Here is a 23927-nt window from a genome sequence, read left to right on the forward strand (position 1 = left end):
TGAACCAATATTTTTGTTTTATAATATAATCTTTGAGAACTAACAATCACCAACATAAAAGCTGGATAGTCAGAGAATAGAAAATTAACCACAAAAATGATTTAGCTAAAGGACGGCATTAGCCATGGCAAAGTGCATCGAATAGCAGGAAATCAGATTTAAATCTACAACATTTTCTCTCAGCTTCATGGCAGAATATGTAGAATCGCAGGAAATTGCCTTAAAAATTCTAAAAGCTCTCTACACCGCCAAGATGAGGGCCTAAACATGTTAGTAAGATTTAGCCGTGGCCACTCCCCCTGTCACTTCCCTGGCAACGCCCACCATGTAAGCATCCTATTGATCCAGATAAAACCCTGTATGTTGCTGTAATACAGTATACCATTACAAAAACAGTCCTGCAGGAATTCAACCTTTTGTGAAGGAATTCTACAGGTGTCCTGCAGGAACAGTAGGACTTGTCCTGCAGATATTTAGAAAATCCTGCATAAACATGACAATTTCTGCAGGACCGAAACTGGCATGATTTTGATATTCCTGCAGAATATGGCAAGTCCTGCAGGACCAATTCCAGCAAGAAAAATGCAAGAATTTTGATATTCCTAGAGACATATCAGCTAGTCAAACTGCAGGAGGAGATAAAGTGTGTATAGAGGTGAGTGCACATCATTTTGTATATAGCTAGCTATTTTTTTTAAATATTTTTTTTATGTGTTTTAAACTCTCCTTTATAATTTACAACAAGAACACCAACGGATGTGACATCTTTGTCACAATAGCAACAGTTGACAGTTGGCAGCTGAGGAAATGGTTGCTAGGCAGTTTAGCTAGCTAGTTGAAGTATTGCTAATATTACTATCTGTTTACAAGTGAAGAGTCAGAGAAACATACTAAAACTACAACAAATCTTTATATGAACATGTTATGGGGTAGCATAGTTATTTTTTTATGTGTTGTGTTTGCAGAATATTTGTTATGAGTAAGTTAACTTGCATGTTCTCTACCACTTTGATAAAAAAAACGTTCATATATATTTCTTTACTTTTGCTTCCATGGAAAGTTACATGAGGTTTGATATCCCACTTGCTAGGTCTCTTTAGTACTGTTGTCACAAGTTAGGCTATACTTTTTAAGTGTTTTGAAATGGATGGTGATAGATGAGATTTTATGGCTTCTTGGCTTGCACTTGATGACGGTAACCAAATCACATGACCGATCATGACATGTAAATGACATGATTGCGTTTAAATAATAAATATGGGTTCATTAGCGTGTGTTCCAAATTGCATACTTGCATTCTCCCATTCTTTCAAGGGTGATCTTCCAAGCACACCTGAGAGAGCATACCGTGTAGCTTAACATCCACTACATTTGAAACGTACTTCGACGTGACCGCTAACCTAAATAGGAAACTGCATCATCGTCAGCTTTTATGCTAGCTAGCTACGTGTCACGTTCTGACCTTAGTTCCTTTTTTATGTCTTTATTTTAGTTGGTCAGAGCATGAGTTGGGGTCGGCATTCTATATTGTTTTTCTATGTTTTGTTCTGTTGTTCTATTTCTATGTGTTTGGCCTAGTATGGTTCTCAATCAGAGGCAGGTGTCAGTCGTTGTCTCTGATTGGGAGCCATATTTAGGTAGCCTGTTTTCCTTTGTGTTTTGTGGGTGGTTGTTTCCTGTGTTTGTACCATACGGGACTGTTTCGATTTTCATTTGTTCATTCCCTTTGTTATTTTGTATTTTTGTAGTGTTCAGTTTTACATATTAAAATGGACACTTACCACGCTGCATATTGGTCCGATATCTCTTACTCCTCGTCAGAAGAAGAGGAAAGTCGTTACACTACGTCTGTTTACATTGTAGCCAATGTAGCAGTGTGAGCAACTAGTGCTAGCAATTCAGTGAACAACTATTCCAGAATGGAGATACTTAACATGAATAACAAGTAACAGAATCGATTTTCTCAGTACCTGTTACCGTAAAATACGGCGATCTCCTCTCGCAAATTGCTTGGTCTGCGGCTAAATCATTGTGGATGTATAACAGGTAAGCTTTCATGCATTGTACTGAGGCTGAAGCTAAAAAAATATTTATTAAAAATAGTGAAAATAAGATTTGAAAGAAGCTATTTTACTTCATGTTTAAGAATGACAAATAGCCAGAATAGTGCTGTTTCACTGTGAAGCTAATAATGCATTGTATTAAGACTGCTGGTGTTTAATTTCCAATGAGCATGTTTGTATTGTATTAATTCTTACATCTATAACACCCATGGATATTATGCATAGGATGTTCAAGATAGTTTTATGATGCAATAAAACTACACTGAACAAAAATATCAACACAACATGTTAAGTGTTGGTACCATGTTTCATTAGCTTAGCAAAGTTCTGGGACACTGTAAAGTCCATGGAGAATAAGAGCACCTCCTCCCAGCTGCCCACTGCTCTGAGGCTAGGAAACACTGTCACCACCGATAAATCCACTATAATTGAGAATTTCCATAAGCATTTCTCTACGGCTGGCCATGCTTTCCACCTGGATACCCCTACCCCGGTCAACTGCCCGGCACCCTCCACAGCAACCCGCCAAAGCCCCCACCATTTCTCCTTCACCCAAATCCAGATAGCTGATGTTCTGAAATAGCTGCAAAATCTGGACCCCTACAAATCAGCCGGGCTAGACAATCTGGACCCTCTTTTTCTAAAATTATCTGCCGAAATTGTTGCAACCCCTATTACTAGCCTGTTCAACCTCTCTTTCGTATCGTCTGAGATTTCCAAAGATTGGAAAGCTGCCGCTGGTCATGGGTGCACCTCAGCCACGGTCCTGAGGTGGTCAAGGTCCTAAACAACATCATAATCATAATCGATAAGAGACATTACCCTCTTCAAAGGGTGGGGTGACACTCTAGACCCAAACTGCTACAGACCTATATCTATCCTACCCTGTCTTTCTAAGGTCTTCGAAAGCCAAGTTAACAAACAGATTACCGACCATTTCGAATCCCACCGTACCTTCTCCGCTATGCAATCTGGTTTCAGAGCTGGTCATGGGTGCACCTCAGCCACGCTCAAGGTCCTAAACAACATCATAACCGCCATCGATAAGAGACATTACTGTGCAGCCGTATTCATCGACCTGGCCAAGGCTTTCGACTCTGTCAATCACCACATTCTTATCGGCAGACTCGACAGCCTTGCTTTCTCAAATGATTGCCTCACCTGGTTTACCAACTACTTCTCTGATAGAGTTCAGTGTGTCAAATCGGAGGGCCTGTTGTCCGGACCTCTGGCAGTCTCTATGGGTGCCACAGGGTTCAATTCTCTCTTCTCTGTATACATCAATGATGTTGCTCTTGCTGCTGGTGATTCTCTGATACACCTCTACGCAGATGACACCATTCTGTATACTTCTGGCCCCTCTTTGGACACTGTGTTAACTAACCTCCAGACGAGCTTCAATGCCATACAACTCTCCTTCCGTGGCCTCCAACTGCTCTTAAATGCAAGTAAAACTAAATGCATGCTATTCAATCGATCACTGCCCGCACCTGCACGCCCGTCCAGCATCACTACTCTGGACGGCTCTGACTTAGAATACGTGGACAACTACAAATACCTAGGTGTCTGGTTAGACTGTAAACTCTCCTTCCAGATTCACATTAAGCATCTACAATCCAAAATTAAATCTAGAATCGGCTACCTATATCGCAACAAAGCATCCTTCACTCATGCTGCCAACATACCCTCGTAAAACTGACTATCCTACCGATCTTCGACTTCGGTGATGTCATCTATAAAATAGCCTCCAACACTCTACTCAACAAACTGGATGCAGTCTATCACAGTGCCATCTGTTTTGTCACCAAAGCCTCATACACTACCCACCATTGCGACCTGTACGCTCTCGTTGGTTGGCCCTCGCTTCATACTCGTCGCCAAACCCACTGGCTACAGGTTATCTACAAGTCTCTGCTAGGTAAAGCCCCACCTTATCTCAGCTCACTGGTCACCATAGCAGCACCCACTCGTAGCACGCACTCCAGCAGGTATATTTCACTGGTCGTCCCCAAAGCCAATTCCTCCTTTGGTCGTCTTTCCTTCCAGTTCTCTGCTGCCAATAACTGGAACGAACTGCAAAAATCTCTGAAGCTGGAAACACTTATCTCCCTCACTAGCTTTAAGCACCAGCTGTCAGAGCAGCTCACAGAGTACTGCACCTATACATAGCCCATCTATAATTTAGCCCAAACAACTACCTCTTCCCCTACTGTATTTATTTATTTTGCTCCTTTGCACCCCATTATTTCTACTTTGCACATTCTTCCACTGCAAATCTACCATTCCAGTGTTTTACTTGCTATACTTGCTATATTGTATTTACAGTGGGGCAAGCCACCAGTCAGCCACCAATTGTGCAAGTTATCCCACTTAAAAATATGAGAGAGGCCTGTAATTAGGTACACTTCAACTATGACAGACAAAATTAGAAAAAAAAATCCAGAAAATCACATTGTAGGATTTTTAATGAATTTATTTGCAAATTATGGTGGAAAATAAGTATTTGGTCAATAACAATGGGCCGTCGGACTGTGTTGAGCGGTTTGCTGACGTCACTGTTGTGAACAGAGTGCCCCATGGTAGCGGTGGGGTTATGGTATGGGCAGGCATAAGCTACGGACAATGAACACAATTACATTTTATCGATGGCAATTTGAATGCACAGAGATACGGTGACGAGATCCTGAGGCTCATTGTCGTGCCATTCATCCACCTCCATCACCTCATGTTTCAGGATGATGACCCCATGTCGCAAAGAACTGTACGCAATTCCCGGAAGCTGAAAATGTCCCAGTTCTTCCATGGCCTAGAAACTCACCAGACATGTCACCCATTGAGCATGTTTGGAATGCTCTGGACAACATTCCACAAGCTGATGTAAAAGGTGGTCACACCAGATACTGACTGGTTTTCTGATCCACCCCCTACCTTTTCGTTAAGGTATCTGTGACCAACAGATGCACACCTGTATTCCAAGTCATGTGAAATCCATAGATTAGGGCCTAATGATTTTATTTAAATTCACTGATTTCCTTACTCAGTAAAATCTTAGAAATTGATTAATGTTGCATTTATATTGTACAAAACAAACACTGCCCAAAAACAAACAATGCCCAGTTTAATTAAACTCAGCAAAAATAGAAATATCCCTTTTTCAGAACCCTGTCTTTCAAAGATAATTCGTAAAAATAATTTTTATTGTTTACCTTTATTTTACTAGGCAATTCAGTTAAGACCAAATTCTTATTTTCAATGACAGCCTAGGAACGGTGGGTTAACTGCCTTGTTCAGGGGCAGAACGACAGATTTGTACCTTATCAGCTCGGGGATTCGATCTTGCAACCTTTCGGTTACTAATCCAACACTTTAACCACTAGGCTACGCTGCCGCCCCTTTAATAAACATGCACCTGTGGAATGGTTGTTAAGACACTAACAGCTTACAGACGGTATGCAATTAAGGTCACAGTTATGAAACTTAGGACACTAAAGAGGCCTTTTTACTGACTCTGTAAAACACCAAAAGAAAGATGCCCAGGGTCCCTGCTCATCTGCTTCAATGTGTCTTAGGCATGCTGCAAGGAGGCATGAGGACTGCAGATGTGGCCAGGGCAATAAATTGCAATGTCCGTACTGTGAGATGCCTAAGACAGCTCTACAGGAAGACAGGATGGACAGCTAATCGTCCTCGCAGTGGCAGACCACGTGTAACAACACCTGCACAGGATTGGTACATCCGAACATCACACCTGCGGGGAGAGGTACAGGATAGCAACAACAACTGCCCGAGTTACACCAGGAACGCACAATCCCTCCATCAGTGCTCAGGCTGTCCACAATAGTCTGAGAGAGGCTGGACTGAGGGCTTGTAGGCGTGTTGTAAGGCAGGTCCTCACCAGACATCACCGGCAACAATGTCGCCTATGGGCACAAACCCACCGTCGCTGGACCAGACAAAACTATTCACTGATGAATCGCGGTTTTGTCTCACCAGGGGTGATAGTCGGATTTGCATTTATCGTCGAAGGAATGAGCGTTACACCGAGGTCTGTACTCTGGAGTGGGATTGATTTGGAGGTGGAGGGTCCGTCATGGTCTGGGGCGGTGTGTCACAGCATCATCGGACTGAGCTTGTTGTCATTGCAGGCAATCTCAACGCTGTGCGTTACAGGGAAGACATCCTCCTCCCTCATGTGGTACCCTTCCTGCAGGCTCATCCTGACATGACCCTCCAGCATGACAATGCCACCAGCCATACTGCTCGTTCTGTGCGTGATTTCCTGCAAGACAGGAATGTCAGTGTTCTGCCATGGCCAGCGAAGAGCCCGGATCTCAATCCCATTGAGCACGTCTGGGACCTGTTGGATCGGAGGGTGAGGGCTAGGGCCATTCCTCCCAGAATTGTCTGGGAACTTGCAGGTGCCTTGGTGGAAGAGTGGGGTAACATCTCACAGCAAGAATTGGCAAATCTGGTGCATTCCATGAGGAGATGCACTGCAGTACTTAATGCAGCTGGTGGCCACACCAGATACCGACTGTTACTTTTGATTTTGACCCCCCCTTTGTTCAGGGACACTTTATTCCATTTCTGATAGTCACATGCCTCTGTAACTTGTTCAGTTTATGTCTCAGTTGTTGAATCTTGTTATGTTCATACAAATATTTACACGTTAAGTTTGCTGAAAATAAACGCAGTTGACAGTGAGAGGACGTTTCTTTTTTTGCTGAGTTTATATGTATGCATATCAAACAGAAATATATATATATATTAAATTAATACACCATTGTAATATTATTAATGCCTTTCTCTTAGACAGATGAACCGGAGCCCCCAGATGCCAAAGGCTCTAACCCCAGAACCGTGTGGAAACATCAACACTTGTCTTGTTTAATTTATATGAACCCTTTTATTGGTTCACCTTTTATCTGCATGAATCTTTAGAACACTGTCCATTGTACAAAAGTTGTATTGGTCGTATGTACAGGATACACATGGTCCAATGAAAGGCTTACTTGCAGGTTCCTTCTCGACAATGCAACAACAATAAGAAATTAAAGATAATATGAGCATGAAGTAAATGGTGAGGGGACATCAAGGAGTCCCAAGTGAGGGGACATCAAGGAGTCCCAAGTGAGGGGACATCAAGGAGATTAACATTCAAAAAGCTATACTGCTGAATAAATTCCCGACTAAACTCCTGGAATGGGGAGATTTTCCTGGTGGGTGGGAGGTTCTCAAGTTCTTTACATCTGTCTGAGTGACGGGGTGGGATGTGCTTCAACCTGAGGAGAACAGAGCAGAAACCTGGTGGATGGGAGGTTCTCAAGTTCTTTACATCTGTCTGAGTGACGGGGTGGGATGTGCTTCAACCTGAGGAGAACAGAGCAGAAACATAAGGCCGAGGGAGGAGAAATGAACCTCACTGCTCAAATGTCAGTGCTGGTTCAAGTTGCTGAGAACCACAACTCCCTTTGCTAATGTGCAATGGTTTTGAAAAACAGTTCTGCATATTTATAGCCTTGATCAAGTTGTCACCGATTGACCTTTTAATTGATCATTTCATTATTTAAATTGTTTTCTGTGCATGCAATGGTGAAACATGAGAGGGGAAAGTGAAGAAGAAAGCTAGCTAATATTAGGTAAACAGACACTACATGTATGTATTGACTGATCATGTAAGAATGCACAAATAGCTTGGTTAGCTAGCAAGCTACATTGAACAGAACACAGCTAGCTGCATTTCCTACGCTGTTAATCAGATGTTAAAATGTCTTACCTCCAAACCAGTCGGCCATGACTATTTTGTCCTGCCAAAGCCATGGAGTGAAATTAACACATCAGTTGCCATCTGTCCCTGAAAACAAATGTGAAAAAAACGATTTGCTACATTTCTCATTAGCTGGCTAGCAAGTTCACCAATTCAGGATTTTAAAAAACTGTCTGGGTTTTCACAATTGACACGGCTGATTTTACGATTAGTTTGTTTAGTTTGTCATCCCTAAAACAGCTGATAACCAGGATGAGATTGCCTGCTAGCCAACTTAGCTTGGGTAGCGGGCTGATAAACAGCAGTGAGTCAACATTTGAATTGAAAATTCATATGAAAGTCATTTGTTACTAATATTTTAACATAATTTTGTGAATAAATAAACGTAATACTTACATTTTACAAAGTTATTCCTCTGGAACATTTCCTCCCAAGCAGGGACTTCAGTCCACCATTAATTCAGATTTTTGGGGGGGATTTTCGCTGTGTTGCAAGGTGTCATGGGATAGCCTTCCCGGCGAAGGGAACGAAAATGTATGCTCCCTTGTGTGCTTTACTTTCCAGACCTCCCAAGGATGCTTATAGAACTTCCCGCAAACCTAGTACATATTTGCCGTTTCGCGTTCTTATGTTTGGAATCATACTTGAATAATGACAGTTGACCTCCATACTCGCTGAACGCTCTAACATAGAACACAAGTATGCAATTTGGAACAAAACATTTATCTATGAAATATCACATTATTTTGAACTGAAATATATTAAGTCCCAATTTGAAAATACAAATAGCTTGATTTAAATAGAAATTGCTAATTTTAACATGACTTTCTCTATGTTTTACTCTTAGCTTGCTTGGACAGTTTCCCCACCTCCACCGTGTGAATTCTCTTATTCTACCTTACAGCTTAGACTACAGGAAGCACAGAAAATACACACCTAGTATTTCTAACAGTTTAGCAGAAGGCCACCCCACCACATTAGAGTTGGTAAGTGCATGAAAAAACAATACATTTACTAATTCATCTGTTTCCTTGTCTAATTTGCAGCTCCATTAGTCTACTAGTTAAAGCTCCATTAGTCCAGTGGTCAACTTGTTAAAGCTCCATTAGTCCACTAGTTAAAGCTCCATTAGTCCACTAGTTAAAGGTCCATTAGTCCAGTGGCCTACTAGTTAAAGCTCCATTAATCCAGTGGTCTACTAGTTAAAGCTCCATTAGTCCAGTGGCCTACTAGTTAAAGCTCCATTAGTCCACTAGTTAAAGGTCCATTAGTCCAGTGGCCTACTAGTTAAAGCTCCATTAATCCAGTGGTCTACTAGTTAAAGCTCCATTAGTCCAGTGGCCTACTAGTTAAAGCTCCATTAGTCCAGTGGCCTACTAGTTAAAGCTCCATTAGTCCAGTGGTCTACTAGTTAAAGCTCCATTAATCCAGTGGCCTACTAGTTAAAGCTCCATTAGTCCAGTGGTCTACTAGTTAAAGGTGAGTAGCTTGTCTTTCACTACTACAGTATATCATGTGCACTATTTTGTTGCCGTTTTTCATGTAACACAGATGTTCTGTAGTGATATTCTGAACTCTGCCCCCTGTCGTCTGTCTCCTGTCCTCCCCAGTTAAGACAGAGCCTGTAAACAACTGCGAGACTGACTACCACAGAAGGCAGCACTGGACAACAGCCATGCAGGCGAAGGAAACACCACACACAGTTTCAACCTCTCATTTCTCCCTTTAAAACGGAGCCTGACACACATGCATTACTGTCAGATGTTGTTGTTGTACCAGCCATATTAAAACCAACTATCACCACGTTTACCATTGCAGACATCCGTTTCGCTTCACACCAATACACATAAGCTATTCACGTGATGTCACCGTTATTCTCACTCTTCTTACAAAATATGCCTTTACCATATTTATTCTAAATCTGCTAAATCTGCATAAAATAATATGGTGAAATGGCCAATCCAACACATCAGCTGTTGCTTCATTGGATAATAACATTGCCATGCAATCTTATATCTTGTGCAATTTGTCCATTCTTTTGAAAGAATGTGGATTGTCCTACATGAAATTCTCTGAAGGATGAGGAAGGAATCCAGCAGGTGTTCCTACAGGAAAATGGCCGCCCTGGAAATCTTGTGGAATTACCTGGAGGACCCTCACCCACAGGATATCCCACAGGATTTGGGGGCCATTTTGGTGTAGGACAATTCCTGCAGCTGGTCATTCAGGAAACAATCCTGCAGGATTTATTTGAGGTCTATCTGCAGGATTCCTGCAAGATTGTTTTCCCGAAGGACTACCTGCATGATTCCTACATGATTCTGCAGGATTCCTGCAAGATTGTTTTCCCGAAGGACTACCTGCATGATTCCTACATGATTCTGCAGGATTCCTGCAAGATTGTTTTCCCGAAGGACTACCTGCATGATTCCTACATGATTCTGCAGGATTCCTGCAGGAATTGTCCTACAGGAAAGTGGCCACGAAAATCCTGTGGGATATCCTGCAGGACTTCCTATTCCTGCAGGATATATATTCTTCAGGACTTCCTGTACGACTTTTTTGTAAAGGTATGAACAAACAGAGCGGAGAGTTGGCCGCGGTATGTCTTTGTTACCTTTCCAAAGTCCCGGACATCAAACAGGTCGAAGGCCTCAAACAGATCAGTCTTCTTCATCCCAAACACCTCACAGCAGGATGTCAGGAAAGTCCGGATATTCTTCAAGCAGAGGAACTGGGAACAGAAGAACAAAAATAGTTAACAAATAGAACACTAAGACATATTGGTTATCTCATAACTAACACGTCAGCACAGGTGACAAATAACTGTTAAACGTCACTATTTACACATATTCTAATGAAACCGGTTTGCACAATAACACATTCATAAGACAGTACATTGATAACCTCCTGGTGAACTTTAACATTTATCTCAGTTCATATTTCTGAAAACTCGTAAAATGTATCAAACAGACTCAAAGAACACATACTCTACTTAAAAGCTTTTGAGGAACTTTTAAGTTCCTACATACTCTTTCTTGAACATTAATAACTGAGAGATGATGACATGAATCATCAATCTTTGATTGCTGGATGAGGAGGAGGTTAAACCTTAAGCAAAGTGCAGTTTTCCATCAAATCTATTCCATTAGGATAAATCAGGACACATCGCACTTGTGGGACACTAGTCTGAGGGCCAGTCCAGGACAACATCACACTGGTGGGACACTAGTCTGAGGGCCAGTCCAGGACAACATCAACACTCAGATTTTATGGCATTTATTGACTTTTTAACTTTCAGTTTCCCCTTTATTTATTTATTTTATGTGTAAAAAAAAAAAAAAAAAGATGTACTGTAATGGGATTTAATATATACATGTATTCAATCAGGGCAATGTGATTGACCGGATAAGAAATGTGGGGCTACAGGGGGTTATTTGGTTGGGCTTTGAGCATTTTGACCAATTATCACGCTCAGTCGGGGGTCAGGAAATCCAGTCTTATTACAGTGTGGCAGGAAGTTGGAACAGGAATACTACACAACATTCATTCTCAACATGCCCAGAGCTGCTCAGAGCTGGTAACACAGTACAACTAGACATTTAGTTAGTAAAGCCCTTTGTGAGTTAAATGGCTGTGACTTGGACTGTTGGTCAGCACTCTTCCACTTCCTCCACAAACAGTGAGCTAGAGAGAGAGAGAGAGAGAGAGAGAGAGAGAGACAGAGAGAGCTAGAGAGAGAGAGAGAGAGAGCTAGAGAGAGAAAGAGAGAGACAGAGAGAGCTAGAGAGAGAGAGAGAGAGAGCTAGAGAGAGCTAGAGAGAGAGAGAGAGAAGGCCCCTGGGGTTACAGGATAAATCACAGGCATCTCTGTGATCAACTGTTATGATAAGGAGACTGAGGAGGAGACTAGCAACACATCCTCAGATGTAGAATACGCCAAGGCTCTGCCATGTAACAACACTGTATCGGAGTGACTACAGTTGGATGTGATTAAAAGGGAACAGTATTTCACGCCTAAAATGTTCACAAGTCTTTGAACACTTCAGGGGGGGGGGGGGGGGGTCGATATGTAGGCCTAATCAATTTAGGTACTGTAGATACTCTATATTTTTATTATATTGTACTGTTTTAAAGTGTGTCTGCCTGAAGGTCTTGGTTTTACTCCACAGGATCAATCTGAACGTCACAGCGCAAAGTAACCCACTTTCTCTCTCTCTTCTTTCTCCCTCTTCTTTCTCCCTCTTCTTTCTCCCTCTTCTTTCTCCCTCTTCTTTCTCCCTCTCTCTTCTTTCTCTCTTTCTCTCCCCTCTTCTTTCTCTCCCTCTCTTCTTTCTCTCCCTCTTCTTTCTCTCCCTCTTCTTTCTCTCCCTCTCTTCTTTCTCTCCCTCTCTTCTTTCTCTCCCTCTCTTCTTTCTCTCCCTCTCTTCTTTCTCCCTCTCTTCTTTCTCCCTCTCTTCTTTCTCCTTCTCTCCTTTATCCCTCTCTTCTTTCTTTCTCTCTCTCTCTCTTCTTTCTCTCTCTCTTCTTTCTTCTTCTCTTTCAAGTCATTCATTTCTTTTTCTCGATCTCTGATTCTCTCGCTCTCATTATGAATACACTGTTTTTGGTTGAAGAATCTTTCTTTCTAAACTAGTCTAGTTGCGTCAGCTCTGTCAGAGATCAAAGACATGTATCAACTACTGTGAGTATTCCACATTTAAATGTGAAATATATCAAATTGGTACAATGCCTGCTCCACAAAATGCAGATTTTACACTACCTACCCCTAGATGCAGTACTTGGCTAAAAATAGCAGTTCAGTAGGCTATAGCTACTTAATCACAGTACACTGCCCGCTTATCCATCTCTCTCTCCCCATTCCTCCCTCTCTCCATCACTCCCTCCCTCCACCTCTATCTCTCTCCATCCCTCCCTCCCTTCAATCCATTATGATAGACGTCTGCTTGTATTAACCACCCACAACGTATGGCTAGAACAGTGGTAGCGCACAATGACAAAGCCATTTCCTATCTGGAGTACTACACAGATGACCTACTGCATCAGATGACCTACTGCTGTAGGGCTACAGCTTTCTGCATTGTCCAGTAAGATTTGCCTAGACTGGAGCTCTGTTCTATTCTATAGTGCAGAATGGATAAACACAATGAGGAAAAGCTTACAATACAAAATCCACACAGATTAATGAAACAGCATGTTGTGAGATAAAGACATAACTGATAATAAATGAATTGATTGTCCATTCGGGGGAAAGATGTAACGCTGACAACGACGTTGTGACATATTACAGTACGGAAAGATTAAAACACATGCTAATCTATAGTGGGTGTTCGACTGTGGGTGTTTCTGCAGAAATTGTCGGTGTGCTCAATGCAGTGACACTCTTGAGCTAAACATACACCTTTAAAACAGCTTTCTCTATGACCAAGGCCACAGGCAGGGCCAGAGTCACAGCTAAACATACACCTTTAAAACAGCTTTCTCTATGACCAAGGCCACAGGCAGGGCCAGAGTCACAGCTAAATATACACCTTTAAAACAGCTTTCTCTATGACCAAGGCCACAGGCAGGGCCAGAGTCACAGCTAAACATACACCTTTAAAACAGCTTTCTCTATGACCAAGGCCACAGGCAGGGCCAGAGTCACAGCTAAACATACACCTTTAAAATGGCTTTCTCCATGACCAAGGCCACAGGCAGGGCCAGAGTCACAGCTAAACATACACCTTTAAAACAGCTTTCTCTATGACCAAGGCCACAGGCAGGGCCAGAGTCACAGCTAAACATACACCTTTAAAACAGCTTTCTCTATGACCAAGGCCACAGGCAGGGCCAGAGTCACAGCTAAACATACACCTTTAAAACAGCTTTCTCTATGACCAAGGCCACAGGCAGGGCCAGAGTCACAGCTAAACATACACCTTTAAAACAGCTTTCTCTATGACCAAGGCCACAGGCAGGGCCAGAGTCACAGCTAAATATACACCTTTAAATAGCTAAATATACACACAGAAGGTTATAATATGGTTTTAGCACATGGCAATGGCACCCCATATAACATGTTGTCTGCGTTCAATGTTTCGGCAACAATAAAGTTGTTCAAGAAGTTCTACACGGAGTACACCAAAACATTAAGAACACCTTCCTAATATTGAGTTGCGTCGCCCTTTTGCCCTCAGAACAGACTCAATTTGTCGGGGCATGGACTTTACAAGGTGTTGAAAACGTTCCACGAAGATGCTGGCCCATGTTGACTCCAATGATTCTCACAGTTGTGTCAAGTTGGCTGGATGTCCTTTGGGTGGTGGACCATTCTTGATACACACAGGAAACTGTTACGTGTGAAAAATTCAGCAGTGTTGCAGTTCTTGACACATTCAAACCGGTGCGCCTGGCACCTACTACCATACGCTGTTCAAAGGCACTTCAATCTTTTGTCTTGCCCAGTCACCCTCTGAATTGCACACATACACAATCCATGTCTCAATTATCTCGAGGCTTAGAAATCCTTCTTTAACCCGTCTCCTCCCCTTCATCTACACTGATTGAAGTGGATTTAACAAGTGACATCAATAAGGGATCATATCTTTCACCTAGATTCACCTGGTCAGTCTATATCATGGAAAGAGCAGATGTCTTTGATGTTCTGTACGCTCACTGTAAATCTGCCATTTTGATTTGAAGAGAATCTCGCAAAAACTACAAGGCCTAGTGGTCATTTCAATAAAGTCTACAACTAGTAAAAGGCTACTGACAGATGTAGTCTGAATCATGCAGCCGACACACATCTGTGTGTGTGTGTGTGTGTGTGTGGGTGTGGGTGTAACTAAAGGGTGGATCAAAGCTGGGATGTTATCTGTCCCCTTGGAATGAGTGTTGTGGTGGGGAGGATGGAGAATTCTGGGTAGAGAGCAGCGGTCTACCCTATGTCCTATGTAGTGCACTACTTTTGACCAGAGCCCCTATGGTAAAAGGGTGCCATTTGGGATGCACATCTGGGCAGCATTCCTGTGTCCCCATGGGGCTGAAGCTTTTACAAACTTCCTCAACATGATAACTCGAAGTAGTTAAGAGGAACCGGAGGATGAAAACCAACAAGGTTTATAGACTGTGGGCCAATTAGCGTCAACATCATTCATTAACAGCTAGGAAATACATGTGGTATTTGAAGTATTAGTAGTAGCTGGGTAATATAGACCACTTAATTATGTAACATAATTATGTAACAAACATGTCCATAAGAAAGTTGAGTATACTGACTGTCATTACTAAGAAGAGCGCTGAGGATTTTAGAATAGCAATTAGCAAACCTACGTGGCTTTGTGTCAACTTGGCCTTAATAATAATAATATTATTTGACACAGGGCCAAGAAGAAACAAAAATCCATGAGATGGTTTACCTCTCACTGACTCAGGTACCAGTTTCACAAGTCGGGGATGAAATAGGCCTATATGTTTAATGTAATTATAGCGGCAGTTGGTATTGATCTGTGATGATGAATAAACTAGCCAAACCGAAATCGCATAAAATAGTTTAACTAATGACAATTATTTGAAATGTGTGTATGACATCAGGACTATCAATTTCAAATAAATCAGGAATTAAATGAATGTGTTTCATCATTTACAAAAAAAAAATGTTGCGCGCACCAAATAACCCTTGAATAAATATAAAATGGGTTGGTAGCCATTGAATTTAAATCAAATCAAATCAAGTTTATTTTATATAGCCCTTCGTACATCAGCTAATATCTCGAAGTGCTGTACAGACACCCAGCCTAAAACCCCAAACAGCAAGCAATGCAGGTGTAGAAGCACGGTGGCTAGGAAAAACTCCCTAGAAAGGCCAAAACCTAGGAAGAAACCTAGAGAGGAACCAGGCTATGAGGGGTGGCCAGTCCGAATTTATCACACTTTTAAGAGTTTTTCCTGTAGCTAGCCTACTAGGCTACACACCAAGCAAAATAGCATTTGTCTTTACCTGAGACATCTGTGGTCTAAGGTTAATCTCCTTCAGGTTGATGGTGTGTGGTTTCAAATTGTTGAGCAGCTGACAGAGCAGCACCCCGTCCCGGAGCGTCTGAGCCAAGTCAAATACCTGGGCACTGTCCCCGGTTACCCGATGGGTCGGAGGAAGCACCTTGCAGTTTATCAGCCACAATGCGCACTGCCTCCAGTACTGCATCTCCGCGTTCGAGAATCGAATCAAAGTAGAAGAATAACTAAAAATAGTTATGTCTATTCTATAAGTGTTTGAAACGACATTGTAAACGAAGAACTAGACGTCAGAAAGCTGTCACTCTGGTTCTGTTCCTTGTGACGATGAAGAAAGTGACGCTACTTTCTGCTCCACTCCAGCAGAATCGCAAGGTGCGCGTTACTGAATTGGTTGCAGTGTGTTTATGGAGCGTGATACTTTTGCACATGAATTCGAGCTCCGAAACGTCAAGCTCTATTTCACTTCCTCTTCCGTCTACATTTTTTTTTTTTTGTTGAATTCGTATGACAAATGCTAAATGCTTCTTCTCTAAAGAAGTGACATATTTGGACATGTCATTCATTCATAAAAATGGCCACAAATGGCCAAATGTTATTGTGGGAAGTTCACTGAAATGCACTTAGCGAATGGAATTGAATGGATTATCACACCATAATACACTATATGATACATAATCCCCGAATTACTATGACAATCAATGTGAAAGTTATTGGATCCATTAGAGGGATGCCATTCACTGTACAATATCATCAAGGCAGATAGATTGTGCCAACTGTATTTCTAGAAACACTCCATTTCTATAAAATAAAACAAAAGCTGTGAAACATTGTGAAAGAAGGCACAACCTTGTTTTAAAGCAGACATTCCTTCTGGATTACACTGTAAATGACTGTTCACTTTAAAGTACGGGATTTGGTGAAAGGAACCAGAAATTCATTTTGGGCTTCACAAAACTACAGTCTGAGACAATACTGGAATAGGCCTGCTATAAAGAAAATTTCTCAAATTTAAGGACCAGACATGAAATGGGTTTAGAATATTTATTGAGGAGATGGAATGGGTGAGCGAATGAGGATTCAGTGGGAGAACGGGCCGGATGAAGCCAAGGGCTGCAGATGAAGGATCCGGGGGAGAAGTTGACTCTCTAGGTTTTGGCTTGGAGTCTCAGAAAGACATCCCCATCAGGCCTTGGTAGTTAGGTTTTATCAATAATCTTCTGTGGGGGATTTCCTTCACCACAGCAGCCTAAATTAACTAAAGAAGAAGAAAAAAAAAGATAAAAACAGGGGAGGAGGGATGTGATGCAAAACAGAGAGAAGGAATGACTGTTTGGTCAGGGTTAAGTAGGGAGGTGGTGGTGATTAATGAGAGTGAGAACAGGTGTTGAGGCTGATTAGCAGTTAGTAGCAGCTGGAGCTTGTTTGAGGAGTTACATTCAATGTAACTAGTTAAGTGTTGCAAACAGTAGTAGAGGCTGATTGGAGATAGTTAGCAGCTGGTGCTTGTTGAGTTGCGTTCAAGGCAACTAGTTAAGTGTTGTCACGGCAGTCAAACGGAGGACACCAAGGCGCAGCGTGGTATGCATACATTCTTCTTGATTATAAGAATGAACACTGAACAAAAATAACAAAAGGAACCGTGAAGCTATACAAATGAGTGCTGACAGGAAACTACACATAGACAAGAACCCACAAATACCCAAGGGAAAATGGCTACATAAGTATGGTCCCCAATCAGAGACAACGATAAACAGCTGCCTCTGATTGGGAACTACAATCAGGCCACCATAGACTTACAAATACCTAGACCACTAAAACCCCTAGACAATACAAAACTAGCATACCCACCCTAGTCACACCCTGACCTAACCAAAATAATAAAGAAAAACATAGATAACTAAGGTCAGGGCGTGACAAGTGTTGCATTCAAGTCTGGTTTGTTCTCCTGAATTTTTGTGAATCCACAACATTCGAGTTTAAGGACCAGACAGCAAACACTTTTAGAATATTTATTGAGGAAATGAGAATGGAGGTGTGAATGAGGATTCAGTGGGGAAATGAGAATGGAGGTGTGAATGAGGATTCAGTGGGGAAATGAGAATGGACGTGTGAATGAGGATTCAGTGGGGAAAGGAGAATGGACGTGTGAATGAGGATTCAGTGGGGAAATGAGAATGGACGTGTGAATGAGGATTCAGTGGGGAAATGAGAATGGACGTGTGAATGAGGATTCAGTGGGGAAATGAGAATGGAGGTGTGAATGAGGATTCAGTGGGGAAATGAGAATGGACGTGTGAATGAGGATTCAGTGGGGAAATGAGAATGGAGGTGTGAATGAGGATTCAGTGGGGAAAGGAGAATGGAGGTGTGAATGAGGATTCAGTGGGGAAAGGAGAATGGAGGTGTGAATGAGGATTCAGTGGGGAAATGAGAATGGAGGTGTGAATGAGGATTCAGTGGGGAAATGAGAATGGACGTGTGAATGAGGATTCAGTGGGGAAAGGAGAATGGAGGTGTGAATGAGGATTCAGTGGGGAAATGAGAATGGAGGTGTGAATGAGGATTCAGTGGGGAAATGAGAATGGAGGTGTGAATGAGGATTCAGTGGGGAAAGGAGAATGGAGGTGTGAATGAGGATTCAGTGGGGAAATGAGAATGGAGGTGTGAATGAGGATTCAGTGGGGAAAGGAGAATGGACCGGATGAAGCCAACGGCTGGAGATGAAAGATCCTGTCACGACTTCCGCCGAAGTCGGTCCCTCTCCTTGTTCGGGCGGCGTTCGGCGGTCGAAGTCACCGACCTTCTAGCCATCATTGATCCACTTTTCATTTTCCATTGGTTTTGTCTTGTCGACCCATTTATTGTATTTTATGGATATTTATGGTTTATGGATATTAAACGACACCGTTGTAAATCCGTTTTCGCTCTCCTGCGCCTGACTTCTCTGCCACCAGTACGCACCTCACTACAGATCCAGAGGGGTTGACCCTGTAGGGTTGGACTTGGAGTCTCAGGTAGACATCACCGCCAGGCCGTGGTAGTAAGGCTGCTGTGGTGAATGCGATCCCCCTAAAAGATAGCGTCAAGTTAGTCAGAACCTGGAGTGGAGGTAAGCTGTTCTGGACTGCAGATGCTGAATGGTTGACAATATAGTTGAGGTAGTACATTCATATGGACTAGATGCCCACGGAGCAAACCAACCTTAGAACCCAGAATGAGCAGAAGCGACGGTGGCAAGAAAAGAAAAAGGAAAACCTTCAGAACCGATTGGCTCAGCTGGGGAGACAATCCTTTTAATTGGCTGATTGGGTAGGATACGGTACGTGAGGCGGATTGGTGTCCATGAAATGAGGCAGAGGCCGGAAGACTGTGCCTGAGTTAATGCAGTTTGAAAGATGAGCATGTTGTTGGCTGTCTGGATGTTGATGTCAGATTGGATGTAGGAATGATAAGCTTGAGAGGACCGGCGGCCGAGGAGTTGTATGGTCTGGTCCAGGATGCCATGGAGGCGGTGCAGATGCTTTGTCAGGTTAGCCGGAAAGTAGAGCATTGCAGTAGTCTAATCTAGAAGTGACAAAAGCATGGACACATTCTTCTGCATAATTTTTGGACAGAAAGTTTCAGATTTTTGCAATGTTACGTAGATGGAAAAAAGCTGTCCTTGAAACAGTCTTGATACGGTCGTCAAAAGAGAGATCAGGGTCCAGAGTAACGCAGAGGTCCTTCACAGTTTTATTTGAGACGACTGTACAACCATCAAGATTAATTGTCAGATCCAACAGAAGATCTTTGTTTCTTGGGACCTAAAACTAGCATCTGTTTTGTCTGAGTTTAAAAATAAAAAATTTGCCGCCATCCACTTCCTTATGTCTGAAACACAGGCTTCCAGGTCGGTAAATTTTGGAGCTTCACCATGTTTCATCGAAATGTACAGCTGTGTATCATTCGCATAGCAGTGAAAGTTAACATTGTGTTTCCGAATGACATCACCAAGAGGTAAAATATATAGTGAAAACAAGTGGTCCTAAAACGGAACCTTGAGGAACACCGAAATTTACAGTTGATTTGTTAGAGGACAAACCATCCAGAGACAAACTGATATCTTTCCGACAGATAAGATCGAAACCAGGACAGAACTTGTCCTTGTAGACCAATTTGGGTTTCCAATCTTTTCAAAAGAATGTGGTGATCGAAGGTATCAAAAGTAGCACTAAGGTCTAGGAGCACGAGGACAGATGCAGAGCCTTGGTCTGACGCCATTAAAAGGTTATTTACCACCTTCACGAGTGCAGTCTCAGTACTATGATGGGGTCTTAAACCAGACAAGCATTTTATATACATCGTTTTGTTTTCAGGAAGTCAGTGAGTTTCTGCGCAACAGCTTTTTCAAACATTTGAGAGGAATGGAAGATTTGATATAGGCCGATTAGTTTTTTATATTTGCTGGGTCAAGGTTTGGCTTTATTACTGCCACTTTTAGTGAGTTTGGTACATATCCGGTGGATAGGGAGCCGTTTATTATGTTCAACATAGAAGGGCCAACTTTGGTTGGACTTTGGTTCATTGGATGCCCTTGAGGAGAAGGGAGACCTGTGGGTGAGGAGGAGGAGCATGGAGACCCAGTAAGCAACTTTAGAAAGAAGTTTATCCCGGGGAGGAGGATGAGCACATGGAGATGGATGAGCTGGCATAGGTGACGAAGGCAGACACGGTGACCAAGTCATTGGCGGGAAATAGATGTGATAGATGGTATGGAAACGCTAGATGCATCGCCAGGCTGTCCAGTAAGAGGGCAGGGTACTTGGTTCAACTGCTGATAGGATAGAGTGGTGTGATTCATAAATGAGGCAAAGGAGTGGATGGTTCACAGGAAGGTCAACATGGAATAAGGTTGGTAGGGTTTCTGCATACGGGGCCAAGCGCCTGAATCTCTGAAATTGGAGATAATACAGAATCAACGATTGAGTTACGTTGATCAGGTACATGGGCAGCTCTGAGAAGGGATGATAGCCAGGTTTGACGTCTTAGGACAACTCATGATAGAGGAGTTAGAACGGCCCTTGTTAAGGATGTGTACCATAGAAAGTTTGTCGGGAATGAATGAGAATGAACCTTCTGGACCATTCGTGCCCCCCGGAGAGAAGCGGCTACGGCGATTGACTACAACTCGAACAGGGCGGAGGACGGGAGCAACAGGAGAGGGAGGCCAAACCAACAACCGCTGTAGAAACCCCCAATACCGGATGAAAGGGGCAGCGTCCGTGAACAGTTGTAAGTCTTCAGGAGAAGAGACACATTCATCATAGAAAAGGTGATTCCGTTCTAATGACTGAAGAGAAGGTGCCGAAAGCCTGAGCTCCGAGAGGAGGTTGAAGACCACGGTGTGAAGCAGGGTAGGCACAGAGGCAGCCAGGGAGAGGTGGGACAAGAAGGAGCGGTCTTGAGGGATGATCCTGATAGCCTAATTCAGGTGGACCAGCAGTGAAAGCAACTGACGTTTAGTGCAGTGGGGAGATTCCAGGTAATTGGACAGAAGGGAAATGCGCTGAAGTTGGGCGAGATGCAGGGAGGCCTGAAAGGAGCCAGTGTCCAGTATGATGCCGAAGAATTTGAGGCGAGTGGAGGGGCCTTCTGTCTTCTCCTCAGAGAGTGGTATGCCAATGCGGCTGAAGGTGGAAATTATGGTGAAGAGGCCCAGGGCTGGAGAGAATGAAGGGTCGCCAATAGTGAGGAAATTGGCGAGGAGGTGGAGAACATACAGGAAGCCTGTTGACATTCAGCAAGAGCCAAAGGCTACGGTACTGAATATTCGAGGAGTGCGATTGCATCCAATAGTCAGGCGGACAGAAGTAGTACCACTCCACCCAGCAGACTCCGAAGAGATGCCAGGTGTCAGGATGGAGGGGCAGCACCATTAAAGCGGAGATGATGTTAGCCACGGCCAGCAAGTTTAATGTGAGTGATGGCATGGTTGATCGTGGCATACTGTAAGGAGAAGTCAGGTCTGGGGATGAGGCTGTTGACACTGGAGACTCAAGATTTGGGGGGGAGGGGGGGGGGGAGATCGATAACCTTCTTGCCAGAATACTTCTGGCTGGCAATTTTGAGGTGGGGAATGGCAGGGAGGGGAAGGGGCCATTCATAAACCCCTGTTCCACCTCCTTGGCCAGGAGGGTGGTGACGACTTCTGACTTGTCAAGGGCAAAACACATGTTGAAGCGGAAGAGCACGGAGTAGAGATGAGAAAAAACTACATTCAGTCCGTCAAGCAAATATCAGACAAAGGAGGGTTCAGGGTGAAGAGTGGAGACGGCTTGAAGATCAGGGCATTGGGTGGAGGATGAGCCGGGGTGGTTGTAGAGAGGGAGCGGTGGGCCGGAGGAGGGCTGGGCTGCGGCCGGCAGTGAAGGCAGCCGGTTCACTGAACTGGGACAGGGTCGTAGCTTGGATGGCTGTGGTTCCGTAACTGGCTGAGTAGGTGGAGCTGTGAGAGGTCGTTTGGTAGATGGGAGGCCAGAGCGGGCAACCAGATGAGTTGCAACGCCGGTGGCGACAGAGCGTGAGAGGTAGGGGTTAAAGGAAGCAATATGCTGAGAGAGAGGCGGTCACTAGCAGAGAAAGTGGGTAAGCCACTGCCAAGGCAGCGGTCACAGGGCCAGCGAGGCAGGAGAGAGAAGTAGGAGCAAGAGGGAAGGAAGCCGAGGGGCCAGAGCAGGCGTACAAGGTGGACAGGGCACTGCTGGCAGAGGAGGAGACAAGGGCAGGGAGGGAGGGTTGGAGAGTAGGAAAAGCTGACAATAAGGTAGAGAAGTTAACGGGAACAGAGAGAGATGGAAGGCCCTTGGGCAGGGGCAGAGGCATGGCGTCCAGGATGTTTACAGGTTGTGGGCCCGAGCCATCCCCGCATGTGGAGAGGCTGGTGAGATTGGCCTGGAGGCCGACCACCACATTCCGGTTCTTTGTGAGGCCTGGAACGGTGGTGTTACAGGACTCATAAAGAGTCAACTTTGAGGAGACCTTTTGCTAACTCAAGGCTTGTCACGCAGCATGCGACACAAAACAGAGAAAAGGAATAACTGTTTGGTCAGGTTTAAGTAGGGTGGTAGTGGTGATTCATTAATGAGAGTGAGAACAAGTGTTGAGGCTGATTAGCAGTTGGTAGCAGCTGTAGCTTGTCGAGTTGCTTGGGAGCTACGTTCAAGGCAACTAGTTATGTGTTGCAAACATTAGTGGAGGCTGATTGGCAATGGTTAGCAGCTGGTGCTTGTTGAGTTGCTAGGGAGCTGCGTTCAAGGCACCTAGTTAAGTGTTGCATTCAAGTCTGGTCCTTTTTCCTGAATTTTTGTTCATCCTTAACACCAGAACACGTGTGTCTGGGGGTTGCAAATACTTTTCTGTAGAAACAATAAGCTTCATGTGATTTCCAGAATATTGTTATTAAATTAATAGGAACAGACTGGATTGGGGAATCATAACAAGTGACATCAATAAGGGGTCATAGCTTTCATCTGTATTAACCTGGTCAGTCTATCTATGTAATTGAAAGATCAAGTGTTCATAATGTTTTGAAAGCTCAGTTTACTGTACACATACACAAACATGCACAAACAGGAGTTTTGAGTCATAAAATAATTTGCAAGAGCAACAAATGACTCAGAGAGAGAAATAATAAAATAAAAGCTGTCTGAATGGAGTTCTTTACTTTCACTTGTGTGTGTGTGTATGTGTGTGTGTGTGTGTGTCTTGGTTTTCAATTTGCAATGTAATGTATTTGAAAATGATATATTTTTTCTTTTCTGGCAACAGCCTAGGTATAAAAAAATAAACGTTGTATATATATATATATTTATATATTTATATATATATTTTGGGGGGGCTACACCCTATGTCTCGCCCGCCTCCTATAATATCTCGTGTCCCGCCTCAACACACAGCTGACCAATGAAAGCGTTTAGCTCACACAGCAGGACCAATCACTGAATAATGTACTCTGGAATCTGGAGCAATGGCGGTGTTATTCGGGTTACCTTTTCGCTTCACCGGGTCTTCGTTTTGCTGCGTAAATGTATGAATCTACAAATCATCTAGATAGTCAGACA

The 23927-nt window shown here is 43.3% G+C and overlaps 1 protein-coding gene and 1 long non-coding RNA gene across 6 annotated transcripts in view; both read right to left on the bottom strand.

The window, feature by feature from the left end:
- Nucleotides 1-16254, bottom strand: part of LOC139550121 (guanine nucleotide exchange factor VAV3-like) — a 102875-nt gene extending 86621 nt beyond the window's left edge. For all 5 annotated transcript variants that reach the window (XM_071360763.1, XM_071360762.1, XM_071360767.1 and 2 more), the window contains exons 1-2: nt 15812-16254; nt 10448-10564 (exon numbers count right to left, since the gene is read on the bottom strand). In XM_071360763.1, coding sequence (XP_071216864.1) covers nt 10448-10564; nt 15812-16015 — 321 coding nt within the window. In that variant the 5' untranslated portion in view covers nt 16016-16254. The remainder of the gene's footprint in view (nt 1-10447; nt 10565-15811) is intronic.
- On the bottom strand, nt 6955-10437 carry LOC139550122 (uncharacterized). Its single transcript, XR_011669979.1, has 2 exons — nt 7840-10437; nt 6955-7433 (listed from the first exon to the last, which is right to left on the bottom strand). It is a non-coding gene; the product is annotated as an uncharacterized lncRNA (long non-coding RNA).
- Nucleotides 16255-23927: the final 7673 nt, after the last annotated feature.

The sequence above is a fragment of the Salvelinus alpinus genome, chromosome 23 (assembly GCF_045679555.1).
Source record: "Salvelinus alpinus chromosome 23, SLU_Salpinus.1, whole genome shotgun sequence".
Classification (NCBI taxonomy): domain Eukaryota; kingdom Metazoa; phylum Chordata; class Actinopteri; order Salmoniformes; family Salmonidae; genus Salvelinus; species Salvelinus alpinus.